The following is a 17,830-nucleotide window of genomic DNA, read 5'->3' as shown; positions in this document are numbered from 1 at the left end:
TAATCACTTCAGGCATTTCTTTCACTGGCCTCAGGTTTCCTCACACTTATTAGCTAATGAGAGCACTGCTAAATACGTGATGTGACCTTCTGCAAACGTTTGGAGTCCTGTCTGCAGTTTTCTCCTCTCTGTCCTGTCAACTCTAACTACCTACCTTCATTTTTCTCATTTTTCAGTTTTCTCTCCTCAGGAACTCTGCCAGCCTCTACCGGGGTTCCCCTTTCCTGCATCTGAGCTTGGAAGCTCTCCTGAAGCGTGACCTGGGCAGTCACAGAGCTCATCTTGTTTGTTTCTAGTCTCTCAAGGATCACTGTCCTTTCTTACCTGAAATTCGCTCTCTTGAAAATCATTGTTCCATATGTTTTGTGTGGTCTTTGGTTGTTTAAGACATGAGGCTAATCCAGTCTCCTTTCCTCTACATTGGGCAGAAATGAAAATTTCTAAGTTATATTTTAATGTATAATATCTCTCTATATTCTTCTACTCCAGCCCCCACCCCTTTGTCCCTCCTTGGTAATTTTAGTTTTTAGTCTCATTTTTTTGCAAGATAATTTTTCTTTCAGGTTGTATTCTATTTTGGAATGAAAAGGAGATATTTGTCCTGTAATCTAGCAACAACAGCCTAAGGTTTCTGTGCTCTCTATCATTTTATTTATACAAACATTTGTTGAATTATCTCCTGAAGCATCTCACTCCACATCATCACTTTCTCTCTAGATTATCAGGATCCTGCAGTCTACTGATTTCAAGAAACCTTTTCACTATTTCTCACTCCTGTTGCTTTTCTGTTTTTGTATATTTTGATTCCGTAGTTTCATCATCAAATCACTTTTTTACATAATTCTAGTTCCTTTTTCTCTTTTACTGTGTGTTGTGGTAGCCTGGCAAAATGTAAACTCTGCTTAAATCTACCTCTTTCTTTAAAACTTAAAAAAATTTTATGTATGGTAAAAGCCACCTTTTTTTGAGACATTTCCAAGAGTTTTCACACATGTAACGGTTACATTACAACCACTCTCACAATTGAAATACAGAACAGTTCTGTCACTCCAGAATATTTGCTGGTGCACTTCTAATATCTGGTAATCATTGATCCTTTGTCCCTGTAGTTTTAGTTTTTTCAGACTGTCCTGTAAGGGAAATTATACAGTATGTAGCCTTTTCAGTCTGGCTTCTTTTACTTATCTTAATGCATTTGAGATTAATCTGTGTTATATGTATTGTTGGGAAGGAAATAAAATCTTTCTCGTCCACTCATCTCAGGTTCTTTGGATGAGGTCCTCTAGATTAGACTGGCCAAAGACTGATTAACAAGAGGCATATTTAGCTGTGGTATACTCTGGTAACCTTCAGTTATCAATAGATGATTGATTTTTATTGCTGAGTAGGGTTGTGTTGTATGTGTGAACTATAGTTTGTTCATTCACCTGTTGATGGATATCTGGGTTTCTAGTTTCTTGCAACTGAATAAAACTGCTATCAATATAAATATTCATGTATTAAATTCTGTGTGAATGTTTAGTTTTCATTTATCTAGGGGTGGGAGAGTTGAGCCATATTGTATGTTTAGCATTATGAAAGTGAAAGTCATGAAGCCGACTGTTTGCGGCTTCATGAACTATACAGTCCATGGAATTTTCCAGGCCAGAATACTGGAGTGGGTAGCCTTTCTCTCCTCTAGGGGATCTTTCCAACCCAGGGATTGAACCCAGGTCTCCTGCATTGCAGGCAGATTCTTTACCAGCTGAGCCACAAGAGAAGCGCAAGAATACTGGGGTGGGTAGCCTCTCCCTTCTCCAGGGTTCTTCCCGACCCAGGGATCAAACTGGGGTCTCCTGCATTTCAGTTGGATTCTTTACCAACTGAGCTATCAGGGTTTAACATTATAAGAAACTGTAAAATAGTTTTCCAAAATGCCTGCAATGTCTTGCGTTCATCAGGTACAAAAGTCTTTTTTTTTTTTTTGGTCAACACTTGTTCCTGCCTTAGTTTTTAATTTTTGTGATTCTAATAGAAGTCTAATGGTTTTAATTTTTGTAATTTTAATTTTTATGTTTCCAATGATGAGTGATTTAGAGCATCTTTTAATTTGCTTATTTTGTCTTCTTTATGTCTTTAATGAATGTTCAAATTTTTGCCCATTTAAAAGATATGGTTTTTGTTTTCTTATTGTTGAATTTTGAGAGTATTTCATGTATTCTGAATGTAAGTCCTTTGGTAGATTTGTATCATTTTAAAATATTTTCTTTCAGTCTGTAGATCATCTTTTCATTTTTTAAAATAATGTCATTAATAGAACCAAAGTTTTTAATTTTGTTGAAGTCCAGTTTGTTAATTTTTTATGGGGCATTCTGTTTATATCATATTTAAGAACTTATGAACTAAAACTTAAATCACAAACATTTTCTGCTATGCTTTCTTCAAAAGTTTATGGTTTTATGTTTTACATATAGATTTGTGATCCATTTTTAGTTAATTTTTGTTTGTGAGGCATTCCTTGAAGTTCTTTTTTTCCCCATTTGCATGTCCAGTCATTTCAGTATCGCTTGTCATTTACTTGCCTTAGCATCTTTCAGTCAGTTCAGTCGCTCAGTCGTGTCCAACTCTTTGCGACCCCATGGACTGCAGCATGCCAGGCTTCCCTGTCCATCACCAACTCCCGGAGCTTGCTCAAACTCATGTCCATAGAGTTGGTGATACCATCCAACCATCTCATCCTCTGTTTTCCCCTTCTCCCGCCTTCAATCTTTCCCAGCATCAGGTCTTTTCCAGTGAGTCAGTTCTTCCCATCAGATGGCCAAAGTATTAGAGTTTCAGCTTCAGCATCAGTCCTTCCAGTGAATATTCAGGACTGATTTCCATTAGGATTGACTGGTTGGATCTCCTTGCAGTCCAAGGGACTCTCAAGAGTCTTCTCCAACACCACAGTTCAAAAGCATCAATTCTTCAACATTCAGCTTTCTTATGGTCCAGCTCTCACATCCATAATGACTACTGGAAAAAAAACATAATTTGACTAGATGGACATTTGTCAGCAAAATAATGTCTCTGCTTTTTAATATGCTGGCTAGGTTGGTCATAGGTTTTCTTCCAAGGAGCAAGGGTCTTCTAATTTCATGGCTGCAATCACCATCTGCAGTGATTTTGGAGCCCCCCAAAGTAGTCTGTCACTATTTCCATTGTTTCCCCATCTACTTGCCATGAAGTGATGGGACCAGATGCCATGATCTTAGTTTTCTGAATGTTGAGTTTAAGCCAACTTTTTCACTCTCCTCTTTCACTTTCATCAAGAGGCTCTTTAGTTCTTTGCTTTCTGCCATAAAGGTGGTGTCACCTGCATTTCTGAGGTTATTGATATTTCTTCCGGCAGTCTTGATTCCAACTTGTGCTTCACCAAGCCCGGCATTTTGCCTGATGTACTCTATATATAAGTTAAATAAGCAGGGTGACAATATACAGCCTTGATGGACTCCTTTCCCGATTTGGAATCAGTCTGTTTTTCCACATCCAGTTCTAACTGTTGCTTCTTGACTTGCATACAGATTTCTCATGAGGCAGGTCTGGTGTTCTGGTATTCCCATCTCTTTCAGAATTTTCCACAGTTTGTTGTGATCCACACAGTCAATGCTTTGGCATAATCAACAAAGCAGAAATAGATTTTTTCTGGAACTCTCTTGCTTTTTCGATGATCCAGCAGATGTTGGCAATTTTACCTCTTGTTCCTCTGCCTTTTCTAAATCCAACCTGAACATATGGAAGTTCACGGTTCACATACTGTTGAAGCCTGGCTTGGAGAATTTTGAACATTACTTTGCTAGTGTGTGAGATGCGTGCAGTTGTGCAGTGAGCATTCTTTGGGATTGCCTTTCTTTGGGATTGCCTTTCTTTGGGATTGGAATGAAAACTGACCTTTCCAGTTGTGGGGCCACTGCTGAGTTTTCCAAATTTGCTGGCATATTGAGTGCAACACTTTCACAGCATCATCTTTTAGGATTTGAAAAGCTCAACTGGAATTCCATCACCTCCGCTAGCTTTGTTCATAGTGATGCTTCCTAAGGTCCACTTGACTTCACATTCCAGGATGTCTGGCTCTAGGTGAGTGATCACTCCATCATGGTTATCTGGGTCGTGAAGATCTTTTTTGTACAGTTCTTCTGTGTATTCTTGCCACCTCTTCTTAATATCTTGTGCTTCTGTTAGGTCCATACTGTTTCTGCCCTTTATTGTACCCATCTTTGCATGAAAAGTTCCCTTGGTATCTCTGATTTTCTTGAAGAGATCTCTAGTCTTTCCAATTCCATTGTTTTCCTCTATTTTTTTTTTTTTTTGCTTTGGTCCTGAGGAAGGCTTTCTTATCTCTCCTTGCTGTTCTTCGGAACTCTGCATTCAGATGGTTATATCTTTCCTTTTCTCTTTTTCCTTTAGCTTCTCTTCTTTTCTCAGCTATCTGTAAGGGTTCCTCAGACAACCATTTTGCCTTTTTGCATTTCTTTTTCTTGGGGATGGTCTTGGTCACTGCCTCCTGTACAATGTCATGAACCTCCATCCATAGTTCTTGAGGCACTCTGTCTATCAGATCTAATCCCTTGAATCTATGTGTCACTTCCATTCTATAATCGTAAGGGATTTGATTTCAGTCATACCTGAAAAGTCAATTGATTTTACCAGTGCAGATCTGACTCTTCCTTCATTCTTAACTTCCATCCAAGTTAAATATGAGTGAAGACAGAAAGAGCAGCATACTCATGGGTCTCATTTTAGATTCATGACCAGTACCATTAAGGAAGCTCTTGAACCTACCCAGCAATCCTTCCTGGTCCCTAATACATTCCTAACTCCTCATATGACTTTTTGTATGTGATTTCTTCTCTAATTTCCTGTGCTGCCTCTCCTTTCCTCAGTTTCAGCTGATGACATAACCCCAATTTCTCTGAATGAATAGAAGCAATCAGAAGATAGTTTTCACACAGTTCCATCCAACAACTTACTAGCATCTACACATTTTTTATTCTTAGTTTCCCAGACACCATTCTTTCTCAATTCTTTTCCTGCAGTCTTCTGACTTGCCACCTTCCCCTTTCCATCATATTCTGTATCTCAGTTGGTGGCAGTTCCTGTCTTCTACCTGCCCAAGCCATAAAGTTCAGAATCATCTTTAACTTTTTTTTTTTTTTCTCACATTCCACATCCAACCTAAGGGCGAATATTGTCTGTTTTCCCTTCAAATATATCTAGAATCTGATAACTTCTGACTACCTTTTGAACTGTTAAAATCTTGGCTCAAGTTATCACTCTCTCTTGCCTGGATTATTTTTATTGTGTTTATCTGATCTCCTTTCTTCTATTCTTGCTCCTTTTCCATCTGTTCTTTACAGAGGAGAAAGTTAGAGAGATCCATTACAGTAGGTCGAAAGCCTTCTCAAAGTAAAGGTCAAGGTCCTTGTGACCTCCAGGACCCTGTGAAATCCAGCTGTGTGCCGTCACTCTGACCTCAACTCCTGCCACTTCTTGCTCATGTTGCTTCAGCCACACTGGGTGTGGTGTATGTGTGTGTTTTAGTGTATAAATGTTCAACGAGTTCCCATCATGTTCCAGGCATTTGGGATATAATGAGAACAAAACAAGTGATTATCTCTGCTGTCTTGGAGCTTACCTCACTGGGAGGCACAGTTAACAAATAAATACAGAAAATGTCTGGTGCTGATAAAGCAGGATAAACATTTAAATGTTTGTTTAATGTTGTATATAAAAGTATATGAAACTTCTTAATCTGCCTCCTTGTGAGAGTTTACAGACTAACTGGAGAGTTAGAATACACACAGTGGGGCTTTCATCATGCATTTTCTTATTATTTAAGTGAATGAATTTATTTATTTAATTCAAAAGTATTTAATTTTGGCATAACTTTTCCTTTGTGCTAGTTTTATTACTGTTAATCAGATCCTGCCGTTGATGAATTCTTTATTCCACTTCAATCTGCTTTTGCCCAGGACTTTAGAAATTACCAGTATACATTGCCGGTAGTTCAAGGTTTGGTGGTTGATATGGAAGTTCGGAAAACCAGCATCAAAATTCCCAGCAACAGATACAATGAGGTAAGACTTACTGTGATTTTTTTCATAATTGAACATTATCAATGAAGATGAAAAATACATGATTGCATGTAAAATTTTAATTTATTGGTAGTGAAATCAGTTCACAATATTATATGAATTAGATCAGTGATAGAGAATTTCATAACAGAAAGAAAGATGTTAAATTTGTCTTAGTTTTTGGTTGCGTCATTTGTTGTTTTTTGACCTTTTGGTGCTGACAATCAGCAGATTTGCATTTTGATTGAGGTATAAAATTCACTTTATAATATTAGTCGTGGGATCTTTTGATTTTTCCCTCTTTTGGTAAGTATATATTATTAACTACCCTTAATGTTTAAGCATAGCTCACCTGTGTAAGTCCCAAAATGATTTTTAAGTTTGAAAGCAAATGATTGCATCTTGAATTAAGCTGTATTTTGTAACTAAAATGAAGTTGTGCATACTACACCTATATTAACAGAATTATGTAAGCACTGTTCTTGCCTATTTGCCAAGTGAAGTACTACTTGAATTTTAAAATTTCTTAAAATCAATTCTGAAGTGCAGACTAGTAATCACTGTGATTTAAAAGAGGAATTTCCTCCAACTAATAAAAAAAAAAAAAAAAAGAGGAATTTCAAAACTTAGTTTGATATGTTAAAATTTGTTGTTTTAAAAAAAAAAATTTTGTTGTTTTATTAGGCAGAGTAGTAACTCCCCAATTATTTCTTGTACTATTTTTGGTATAAAATAATTTCTTCCTTCCTTCTCTTACTTTCCCTTATTCCTTTCTTTTTTCCCATTCTGCCATGTATTCACTTAGTCATTTGTACATTCAGTAAACATTATTTTTGTACTTGATATACACTTAAAATCACAGAAATGTCTTACTGGACTTATAAGCTCAGGGCTCAGTATTATTATGTGGGAAAGACATATTTGAAGAAAACATTTACCTCATGCTTTCTGTCTGATGGCTTTTTTCAGGACACTAGAAAATAGTAGTGAGAAAGAGTGCTTAATTTTTTCTGGGTACAATTAGCTGTTGGATAGCCCTACCTTGAAACTATACCAAACTACGTAGAGTCAAATTTTTAAAGAGAACTATTTTTGTGTAATTTGTACCCTAAGTAGTTTTTTAAGCTATGCTTTGAAAACTTGTTTTATTTCTCATTGAAGTGTTATTATCTATTTCATAGATATTTATTAAATATATTCTGTGATATGAAATACAATGATGAATTAGACATTATGAATGCTTCTGTGAGTTCATTGTCCAGAAATGAGATGACGACACACATTGCTATGCCTGATGTTTGCACGATGATGCTTTGTGTTTGGTAATTGGAACTATTTATACAGGTATATCTGTGAAAGCCATGTTGTTGTTGTTTAGTTGCCCAGTGGTGTCCAACTCTTTGCAACCTCATGGACTATAGCCTGCCAGGCTCCTCTGTCCATGGGATTTTGCAGGCAGGGATACTAAAGTGGGTTGCCATTTCCTTTTCTAGGGGATCTTCCCAACCCAGGGATTGAACCTGCGTCTCCTGCATTGACAGGAGGATTCTTGACCACTGAGCCAACCAAGAAGCCCGTAAAAGCTATGAGGCCCCCATAATTATTTCAGTACTTGACTAAGGACATTCATGACAACTTCCATTCATATTATCTGTCTTTATCTGAATTCTGCCTCCTAACTTTATGGTTGTGAAGTTTCAAAAATTTTTGTTCAAAAGCAGTAACTATATTTCTTGTAATTTATTATATTTAATTTTCAGTAAAGTTTACCAATTATATATCACTTATTTTCCTTACTTGATTTAGCAGACTCACTTCTCTTCTAATTCGATTTTTGTTTTAACTCAGTGTAATTTTATTTCTTATGATCTTGGACAATTGTGTCTATTAGTTGGAAAAGTAATTTCATACACAATATTTCATTGTATGTTGTTGTTGTTTAACTGCTAAATTGTATCTGACTCTTTTGCGACCCCGTGGACTGTGACCCACCAGGCTCCTGTGTTCAGCTTTTTCACTCTCCTCTTTCACCCTCAAGAAGGCTCTTTAGTTCCTTTTCACTTTCTGCCATTAAAGTAGTATCATCTGCATATGTAAGGTTGTTGATATTTCTCCCAGCAGTCTTGATTCCAGCTTGTGAGTCATCCATCCCAGCATTTCACATGGTGTACTATGCATAGAAGTTAAATAAGCAGGGTGACAATATACAACCTTTCTCAATTTTGAAGCAGTCCGTTGTTTTGTGTCCAGTTCTAACTGTTGCTTCTTGACCTGCATACAGGTTTCTTGGGAGGGAGGTAAGGTAGTCTGGTATTCCCATCTCTTTAAGAATTTTCCATATGTTGTGATTCACACAGTCAGAGGTTTTCTTATAGTCAATGAAGCAGAAGTATATGTTTTTCTGGAATTCCCTTGCTTTCTCTATAATATAATGGATGTTGGCAATTTGATCTCTGGTTCCTCTGCCTTTTCTAAATCTAGCTTGTATATCTGAAATTTCTTGGTTCACATACTGCTGAAGCCTAGCTTGAAGGATTTTGAGCCTTATTTGCTAGCATGTGAAGTGAGTGCAATTGTATGGTAGTTTGAACATCCTTTGTCATTGCCCTTCTTTGGGATTGGAGTGAAAACTGACCTTTTCCAGTCTTGTGGCCACTGGTGAGTTTTCCAAATTTACTGACATACTGAGTATAACACTTTCACAGCATCATCTTTTAGGATTTGAAATAACTCAGCTGAAATTCCATCACCTCCACTAGCTTTGTTCGTAATAATGTTTCCTAAAGCCCACTTGACTTCACACTCCAGGATGTATAGCTCTAGGTGAGTGACCACACCATCATGGTTATCTCATCATTAGGACCTTTTTTATATAGTTCTTCTGTGTATTCTTGCCACCTCTTCTTAATCTCTTCTGCTTCTCTTAGGTCCTTAATGTTTCTGTCCTTTATTGTGCCCATCCTAGCATGAAATGTTCCCTTGTTATCTTTGATTTTCTTGGGGAGATCTCTAGACTTTCCCATTCTATTGTTTTCCTGTTTTTTTGCATTGTTCACTTAAGAAGCGCCCCCCACCTTTTATTTTTAATCCTGGCTATTCTCTGACACTCTGTATTCAGTTGGATATATCTTTCCCTTTCTACCTTGCCTTTTGCTTCTAATATGATAATTTGTAAAAGAGATTTTTATAGGTTTTAAAGCAAAAACATGACTTAACCAAAGTAAAATTTTAGAAAACTTAGTTTTGGCAGCTTATATGTAAATTATCGAGAGAAGGGGGACTTCTAAGTGTCAACTAAAAAAAAACAAACACAACATAAAAGTTGAGAATTATGTTTTATTCAGTGGCCTTATTGAGAATACAGCCCAGGAGACAGCCTCTCAGATACTTCTGAGGGACTGTTCCAAAGAGGTAAGGGAGGAGGAGCCAGGACATGTAGGAATTTTTGCTGGAAGAAAATTGAACATCAAAAGATTACTGCTAAGTGTGAAAAATCCAGACATCTCAGGTTAATGGTTTTAGTTCTTTCTAAGTATGGAAAGATGCAAGAGTCAGAGTTCACTGAAATTATTCCTTAGATATGCATTTGAGCCATGTAAGGTCAGTATCCTGTCTTTCTCCATCCTGATATCCCCTTATCATGGACTGTTGATGTTGGCTATAGTGGTGATGAATTGATGGCAGGCAACATTCATTGTTTACCAGAATGACAGGCAGCATGCTTTGTTTACTGAAATGTCAGACAACATTTTTTTCCATATAAGGAAAGACTTTAAGCTTAGAAAGCTAGAAGGTAGTATTTCTGAAGTAGTAATTTTAATAAATGAAGTAGTCACTGTATATAAATTTTCTAATTTCCTTCATCAAGGCTATTCAAGATCTCTGTTGGTCTAGGTAAAGTTACTCATGTTCTTATGAGACATTATCTTGATCACTGTGTTAAGTAATATCTATTGAGGGTATATTATGTATCAGGCATTATTCTAAGCATATATGTATCTTCACGCTACCTCTATGAAATGAGTAGGGTAAGTCCATTGTTACAGGTAAGGATATTAAGGCACAGAGCTAGCAAGTGTTGGAGCTAGAATCAAACCCAGGCACTCTAATTTCAGTGTCCCTGTTCTTAAACACTATCGTAAACTGATTTTCATAGACATCAGTTTAATTATTATTTCTGATTGTAGAGCTGATTTTAGGGTCTTTGCAGAGGTAAAGCCCCAATCCAGTATGACCTGTTGTTTAGTCACTCAGTCATGTCCGACTCTTTGTGACCCCATGAACTGTAGCCTGCTAGGCTCCTCTGTCCATGGGGATTCTCCAGGCAAGAATACTGGAGTGGGTTGCCATGCCCTCCTCTAGGGGATCTTCCCAACCCAGGGATCGAACCCAGGTCTCCCACATTGCAGGTGGATTCTTTACCATCTGAATATAAGAAGGGGAAATTTGGACCTCGACATGTATAAAGAGAAGATGACAGGAAGAGACATAAGGAGAAGATGGCTATCTACAAGTCAGGAGCGAGTTCTGAAACAAATCTTTCCTTTTGCAATCCTCAAATGGAACCAGTGCTATTGACATCTTGATTTGGGATTTCTAGCCTCCAGCATTGTGAGACAATAAATTTCTGTTGTTTAAGCCACCACTTAAAGCCATCACAACACACGCTAACATACCAGTCTACCTTAAATAGCTAAACATCATGACAAAATATGTGAGGGGAAAAAAGCAAAAACTTAAGAACAATGGGATAGAGAAGGTGAGTCCTATGATTACCCTACCTTACTGTCTGGAGTTAGTTTCCAGGCCATAGTGCAGTTAGAGGGAAGTTAACCTGATCCTAGAGGTCTAGAGGCTCCCTGAGTTGAAGAGAATGTAGAGGGCATCATGGCTAGAATTTACAAGACAGATTATGGAAAAGAACTCTGGAGATCTGTAAGAAATTCCTATTGGGTCTTCAGCTGACTACTAATCAATGCATGTATGTGAGAAAAAACGCTGGAGAGGAGCAGCTGGAACATTTCTCAAAGTTCCAGGAATAATTTATATTCTTACCATCTAGAGTAAGAAAGGGACAGATAATTTCTAGTGATCAAAGTTGTTCATAAATTTAGTCTGCTCTGATCCTACCTAACAAGCTTAAAATAAAACTTCAACAAGATGAGGGCCTGTACATTCTAAGGCAAGACATGGAAAATATAAAAAACCCAAATCAAACTTCAAGAAACAAAAATGACAATGAGATGAAAAATACACTGGATGAGAATAATGGCAGATCAGACACTACTGAAAAAAATTAATAAACCTAAAAACAGAATAGAACCATCCAAGGTGAAACACAAAGATAAAAGGCTGGAAAATAAAATGAATGGAGTATCATTGAGATGTGAGAAATGTTGGATGGCTTAACTCTGTAATTGAAGTCCCCAAGAGAACAGAGAAGTGGGTTGACAGAAAAGGTATTCGAAGAATCAGTGATGAAAAATTTTGTAAATTTAGTGAGAAGTATAATCATAAAGATTCAAGAAGTTCAATGAACTCCAGCTGCAGGATGAAAAGTATTACATTAAGGAACATTATAATCATCATCATCAATTGCTTAACACCAGAGGTAAAGAATCTTAAAGGCAACTAGAGAAAAAAAAAATCCACTTTATGTACTGAGCAATGGGTATAAGAATGACTGTAGACTTCTCATTCAAACAGTGCACAAAATCCTTAAGGTACTAAAAAAAAGAAAACCTATCAACCTATAGATTAAAACACCTAAAATAAAATACCCAGGAATAAATTTAAACCAAGGATATAAAGATCAGTACTCTTAAAACCATAAAACATTGATGAAGAAAATTGAAGATGATACCAAGGAATAGAAAGATATTCCAGATTTATGGATTAGCAGAATTAATACTGTTAAAATCCATACTACCAAAAGTGATCTATAGATCTAATGCAATTCTTACCAAAATACTCATGACATTTTTCACAGAACTAGAAGAAATAATCCTAAATCTTATATGGAATCACAGAAGACCTTGAGTTGCCATCCAATCTTGAGAAAAAAAAAAAGGACAAAGCTAGAGGTACAATACTTTTTGACTTCAGACTATAGTACAAAGCTGCAGTCATCAAAATAGAATGGTACTGGTACAGAAAGAGATAAAGATGAATGGAATCAAATAGAGAGCTCAGAAATAAACCCACATACTTATGTTCAATTAACCTACAATGAAGGAGGCATGATATTTACCGGAGAGCACAGTCTCTCTTCAATAAGTAGTGCTCAGAAAACTGGACAGCAGCTTGTAAAAGAATGAAATTAGAACATTGTCTCACACCATATACAAAAATAAACTCAAAATGGATTAAAGACCTAAATGTAAGACCTGAGACCATAAAACTCCTGGATGAAAACATAGGCTGAACACTAATTTACAGAAAGTGGAGCAATATTTTCTTAGATCTGTCTCCTAAGGCAAAAGAAGTAAAAGCAAAAATAAATAAATGGGACCTAGTTAAATGTAAGAGGTTTTTTAATAGCAGAGAAAACTATCTCCAAAATGAAAAAACAACCCCCTGAATAGGAAAACACTGATGCTGAAGCTGAAACTCCATACTTTGACCACCTCATTTGAAGAGTTGACTCATTGGAAAAGACCCTGATGCTGAAAGGGATTGGGGGCAGGAGGAGAAGGGGACGTCAGGGGATGAGATGGCTGGATGGCATCACTGACTTGATGGACATGGGTTTGAATAAACTCCGGGAGTTGGTGATGGACAGGGAGGCCTGGCGTGCTGCGATTCATGGGGTCGCAAAGAGTCGGATACGACTGAGCGACTGAACTGAACTGAACTGAATAGGAAAAAATATTTGCTAATGATATGACTGATAAAGGGTTAATATCCAAAATAGATACATGGCTCACACAACTCAATATTAGAAAGGCAAACAACTTGGGGGACTTCCCTGGTGGTCCAGTGGCTAAGACTCCATGCTTCCAATGCAGGGGATCTGGGTTCGATCCCTGGTCAGAGAATTAGGTCCCGCATGCTACAACTAAGACCTGGTACAGTCAAATGAATAAAGTAATTAAAGAATAATAACAAACAACTTGATTAAAAAATGGTCAGAAGAGAATGCTCTGGAAGTCCAGTGGTTAGGACTCAGCACTCTCACTGCCTAGGTCTGGGTTTGATCCCTGGCCAGGGAACTAAGATCCTGCAAGCTGCACAATGTAGCAAAAAAAAAAGAAGGTATGAATAGATGTTCCAAAGAAAGTATACAAATGGCCAACAGGCACATCAAAAGTTTCTCAACATTTCTAATCATCACAGAAATGCAAATCAAAACCTCAGTGAAGAACCACCTCACACTTGTCAGAATGACTATCATCAAAATGTCTATAAATAACAAATGTGGCAAAGCTGTGGAGAAAGGAAGATCCTAGTACAGAGGGGATTCCTGTTAGGGAGCTTGTAAATTGGTACAGCTACTATGGAAAATATTATGGAGGTTCCTAAAAAAACTAAATATAGAATTATCATATGATTCAGCAGTTCCAGTCTTGGGTATATATTTGAAGAAAAAGTAATTTGAAAATGTACATGGACCCCAATGTTGATAGAAACATAATTTACAGTAACCAAGATACAGAAGCAGCCTAAGTGTCTATCAACAGATGAATGGTATATGTGTACATATGTATACACACACACGCTTGCACGTGCAATGGAGTGTTACTCAACCATAAAAAAGAATTAACAACAAAATGAATGGACCTAGAGGATATTAAGCTTACTGAAATAAGTCAAAGACAAATACTGTAATGTTATCACTTACTTGTGGAATCTAAAAGAATAAAACAAGTGAACATAACGAAATAGACTCACAGATGTAGAAAATAAATTAGTGGTTACTAGCAACCTAGATGCCCATCAGCAGATGAATGGATAAGGAAGCTGTGGTGCATGTACACCATGGAATATTACTCAGCCGTTAAAAAGAATTCATTTGAATCAGTTCTAATGAGATGGATGAAGCTGGAGCTCATTATACAGAGTGAAGTAAGCCAGAAAGATAAAGAACATTACAGCATACTAACACATATATATGGAATTTAGAAAGATGGTAATGATAACCCTATATGCAAAACAGAAAAAGAGACACAGAAGTACAGAACAGACTTTTGGACTCTGTGGGAGGTGAGGGTGGGATGTTTCAAAAGAACAGCATGTATATTATCTATAGTAAAACAGATCACCAGCCCAGGTGGGATGCATGAGACAAGTGCTCGGGCCTGGTGCACTGGGAGGACCCAGAGGAATCAGGTGGAGAGAGAGGTGGGAGGGGGGATCGGGATGGGGAATACATGTAACTCCATGGCTGATTCATGACAATGTATGACAAAACCCACTGAAATGTTGTGAAGTAATTAGCCTCCAACTAATTAAAAAAAAAAAAAAAATATATATATATATATATATAAAAATTAGTGGTTACCAGTGGGGAGAGGGGAATGAAGAGCAGCAAGATATGCATAGGGGAATAAGGAGGTACAAACTACTGTCTATAAAATAAATAAGCTAGAAGGGTATATTATACAGCCCAGAGAAGTATAGTTGTTATTTTCTAAACTTTAAATGCAGTATAATCTATAAAAATATTGAATCACTGTGTTGTACACCTGAAATTAGTATTGTAAATCACCCATATTTCACTTAAAAATAGTGAAAACACAAAGTCCCATTATGAGGTATGAGAGAAGGGGTATTATTACAGGCTCTATAAATAGTAGAAAAACAGTAGAGCATAGTATGAATGCATTTATACTAATACATGTCCAACTTGGACAAAATGGACAAATTCTTTGAACGTTGACTTTCATACCTCTCTCAAGAAAAAGTAGGTAACTTGAATAGCCCTGCATACATTGAAAGAATTGAATTTATTATTGTAAACCTCTTCACAAGGAAAAGCCCGGGTCTAGATATGTTCACTGGTGATTGTTACAAAAGGAAGGACAAAAGAACACCAGTTCTATACAAACTCTTAATAAATAGATGAGGAGGCTTTAATTCCACTAGTATCAAAATCAGAAAAAATTTTTAAGAAATGAAAACTGCAGACCTATATCCCTCATAGTTGGTTGCATAAATACATAACAAGTTTTTAGTATATCCAATTCAATAATATACAAAAATTAAGATACTTCATAACTAAATGGGATTTATTCCAAGAATGCTAAATTAATTTAACATTAAAAAATCAATCTGTAACTCAGCATATTAATAGGATAGAAAGGAAAAGCATGTTAAAATAAAAAACTACAGAAATCTCATCTCTCTATATATATACATATATATGTGTGTATATATATATCAGCAGTTTAAAATAGAAGTTTTACAGTCTAATAAAGAGAATTTATGAAAGACCTAAAATTAATACGTCCAATGGTGACTGACTGATTGGTTCTTTAAGATGAGGAACAAGGAGATGATGTCTATTCTTGGTTTTGTTAAACATTTCAGTGGATCTTCTAGCCAATGTAATAAGGGGGGAAAAAACAAAATCAGAGGAATACAGTTGGAAAAAAAAATGTCTTTATTCATGGATAACATGATTATCTATGTAGGAAATCCTGGAGTAGTGTGTGCATGCTCAGTCTTGTTCAACTCGTTGCAGACCCATGGACTGGTAGCCCATCAGGCTCCTCTGTTCATGGGATTTCCCAGGCAAGGATATCGGAGTGGATTGCCATTTCCTACTTCAAGGGATCTTCCTGACCAAGGGATCGAACCCCAGTCTCTTGTGTCTTCTGCATTGGCAGATGGATTCTTTACCACTTCTTCACCTAAGGAGTTTACAAAATAGTACTAGATCTAATCAATCAGTTTATCAGAGTTACAAGATCATTGTGTAAAAATCAATTGTATTTCTGTATACTAACAATCAGAAGTTGGAATTTAAAAACTATACAATAGCATCATAAATATGATGTATTTAGGGGTGAATTTAACAGATTATCAGCAGACCCTCTATGCTGAAAATTACAGAACATTGCTAAGAGAAACTGAAGACCCAAATAAATACTATGAGGTATACTATGTTTTTGAATCAGAAGATGCAATATTGTTAAGATGTCATTTGTCCCCAGATTGATTCATAGCTTCAGTACAATCCCAGTAAACATATCAGCAAGCTATTTTAAAATAGAAATTGAGACACTGATTCTAAAATGTATATGGATATTCAAGAGACCCAGAATAGCTGAGACAACTTTGAAAAAGAACTTAATTCAAAGACTTACACTACCTGATGCTTAAAGCTTATTTTAAAGATATGTTAATCAGGACAGTATTATTTTAGTGTATAATATGTATGTCTAGATCGGTAGAACAGAGTTGAGTGATTTCAAGTGCTGTTTATAAGGGTATATACACATACCAAAATTTGTCAGATTACACACTTTAAATGTGTACATTTTGTCACTTATTTTAAATACAGCTAAAAAATATCACAAAATCTTTCAGGAAATGTAGTGGACATTCAAACTTTCATCACATCACTGGGGGAATAGAACCAAAGAGGTAGCCTCATGTCAGAGTTTCAAGCAAAAAGGAACAAAATTGTGTTGATTCTTTACTAAAAACCAGAGAGAAATAATGTTGGTTGTGATATAATATAAGAATCTATGAAACTGTATATCTATGCAATCCCCAACTTGTATAATTTAGGCTGAATGGCATCTTGAGATTCTTTTTCCCTGAACAGTTCTAAAATAGGAATTTCCGTTTATTTTAGTTCAAAGCTACATATATCCTTCAGAGAATTGTGAAGTTACAAAAGCATAATTTTAAAGGTTCATTGTAGCACAAGCATGAACAGATGGTCCTAAAATCTGCTGGAGGAATGTTTTATTTTTTGGCCTTCAAGGAATACATTTCTTTTCTCTTAGGGAGAAGGAACTAATAGTCTTCTTTTCAAAAGAATGAAGGGAGTTGGTGAAAGGTGCTCTGGAAAATGGGGCAGAGGAAAGAGGTGCTGTTCCATTGACTGTTAGCATAGCTGTTCCTCGTGTTATACATGGAAGACAGTGTTTAACCTCAGGTTGAATGAAAATACAAGGATCCCCCAGGAGCCCTGGCTGTTACCTCTCCAGTGACTGCAGCAGGAGCTGAACACTGCATGTTCACAGTAAGATTGTCTTTACCCCTCCTCCCCCATGTCCCTGCATGCCCAGTGATAGGGGTGAGCCGTGGCTTCAGAACGTTATTTCTAGCTAAACCCCTGGGTTTCCCTATCTCCTAGCTCTCCCAAGGTTGCTGCTACTTTTAACGTTGAGGCTACCAGCTCTAATCTCATTGTGTTCAAGTACTGTAAGAAACCCTGGTCTCCCTCCACATCCCTCATCTCCCCAAATTTAATTTCTGTCTCTGTACATCCACCTTTCTGACCCCATTTTTCACTCATCTTGAAAAACTCAAAGGCTCAGTCCCTGTAAGTTTTATTTGTCTCTGTCCACTTCCTTGTTGATCTAGCCAGTCCCTTGGGTTGAAATACAGCCTCCTGATGTCTTCCAGATATCTTCCTTCAACCTGACTCTTCCCTGTTTTATAGGCTTGAGTGTCTTTTTTAAAAATTAATTAATTTGTTTATTTACTTATTTTGTTGGCCATGCCACATGGCTTGCAGGAGTATCTCAGTTCCCTGACCAGGGATTGAACCCATGCCATGGCAG

General features: G+C 36.8%; 1 protein-coding gene across 4 annotated transcripts in view; it reads left to right on the top strand.

The window, feature by feature from the left end:
- ZFYVE9 (zinc finger FYVE-type containing 9) overlaps positions 1-17,830 on the top strand; it is a 178,019-nt gene that overhangs the window by 138,112 nt on the left and 22,077 nt on the right. For all 4 annotated transcript variants that reach the window (XM_061121893.1, XM_061121894.1, XM_061121891.1 and 1 more), the window contains one exon: positions 5,991-6,095. In XM_061121893.1, the coding sequence (XP_060977876.1) occupies positions 5,991-6,095 (105 nt within the window). The remainder of the gene's footprint in view (positions 1-5,990; positions 6,096-17,830) is intronic.

Source organism: Dama dama, chromosome 20 (genome assembly GCF_033118175.1).
Source record: "Dama dama isolate Ldn47 chromosome 20, ASM3311817v1, whole genome shotgun sequence".
Taxonomy (NCBI): domain Eukaryota; kingdom Metazoa; phylum Chordata; class Mammalia; order Artiodactyla; family Cervidae; genus Dama; species Dama dama.
Note: the sequence above shows the minus strand (reverse complement) of the source record. Positions and strands in the feature narration are given on the sequence as shown.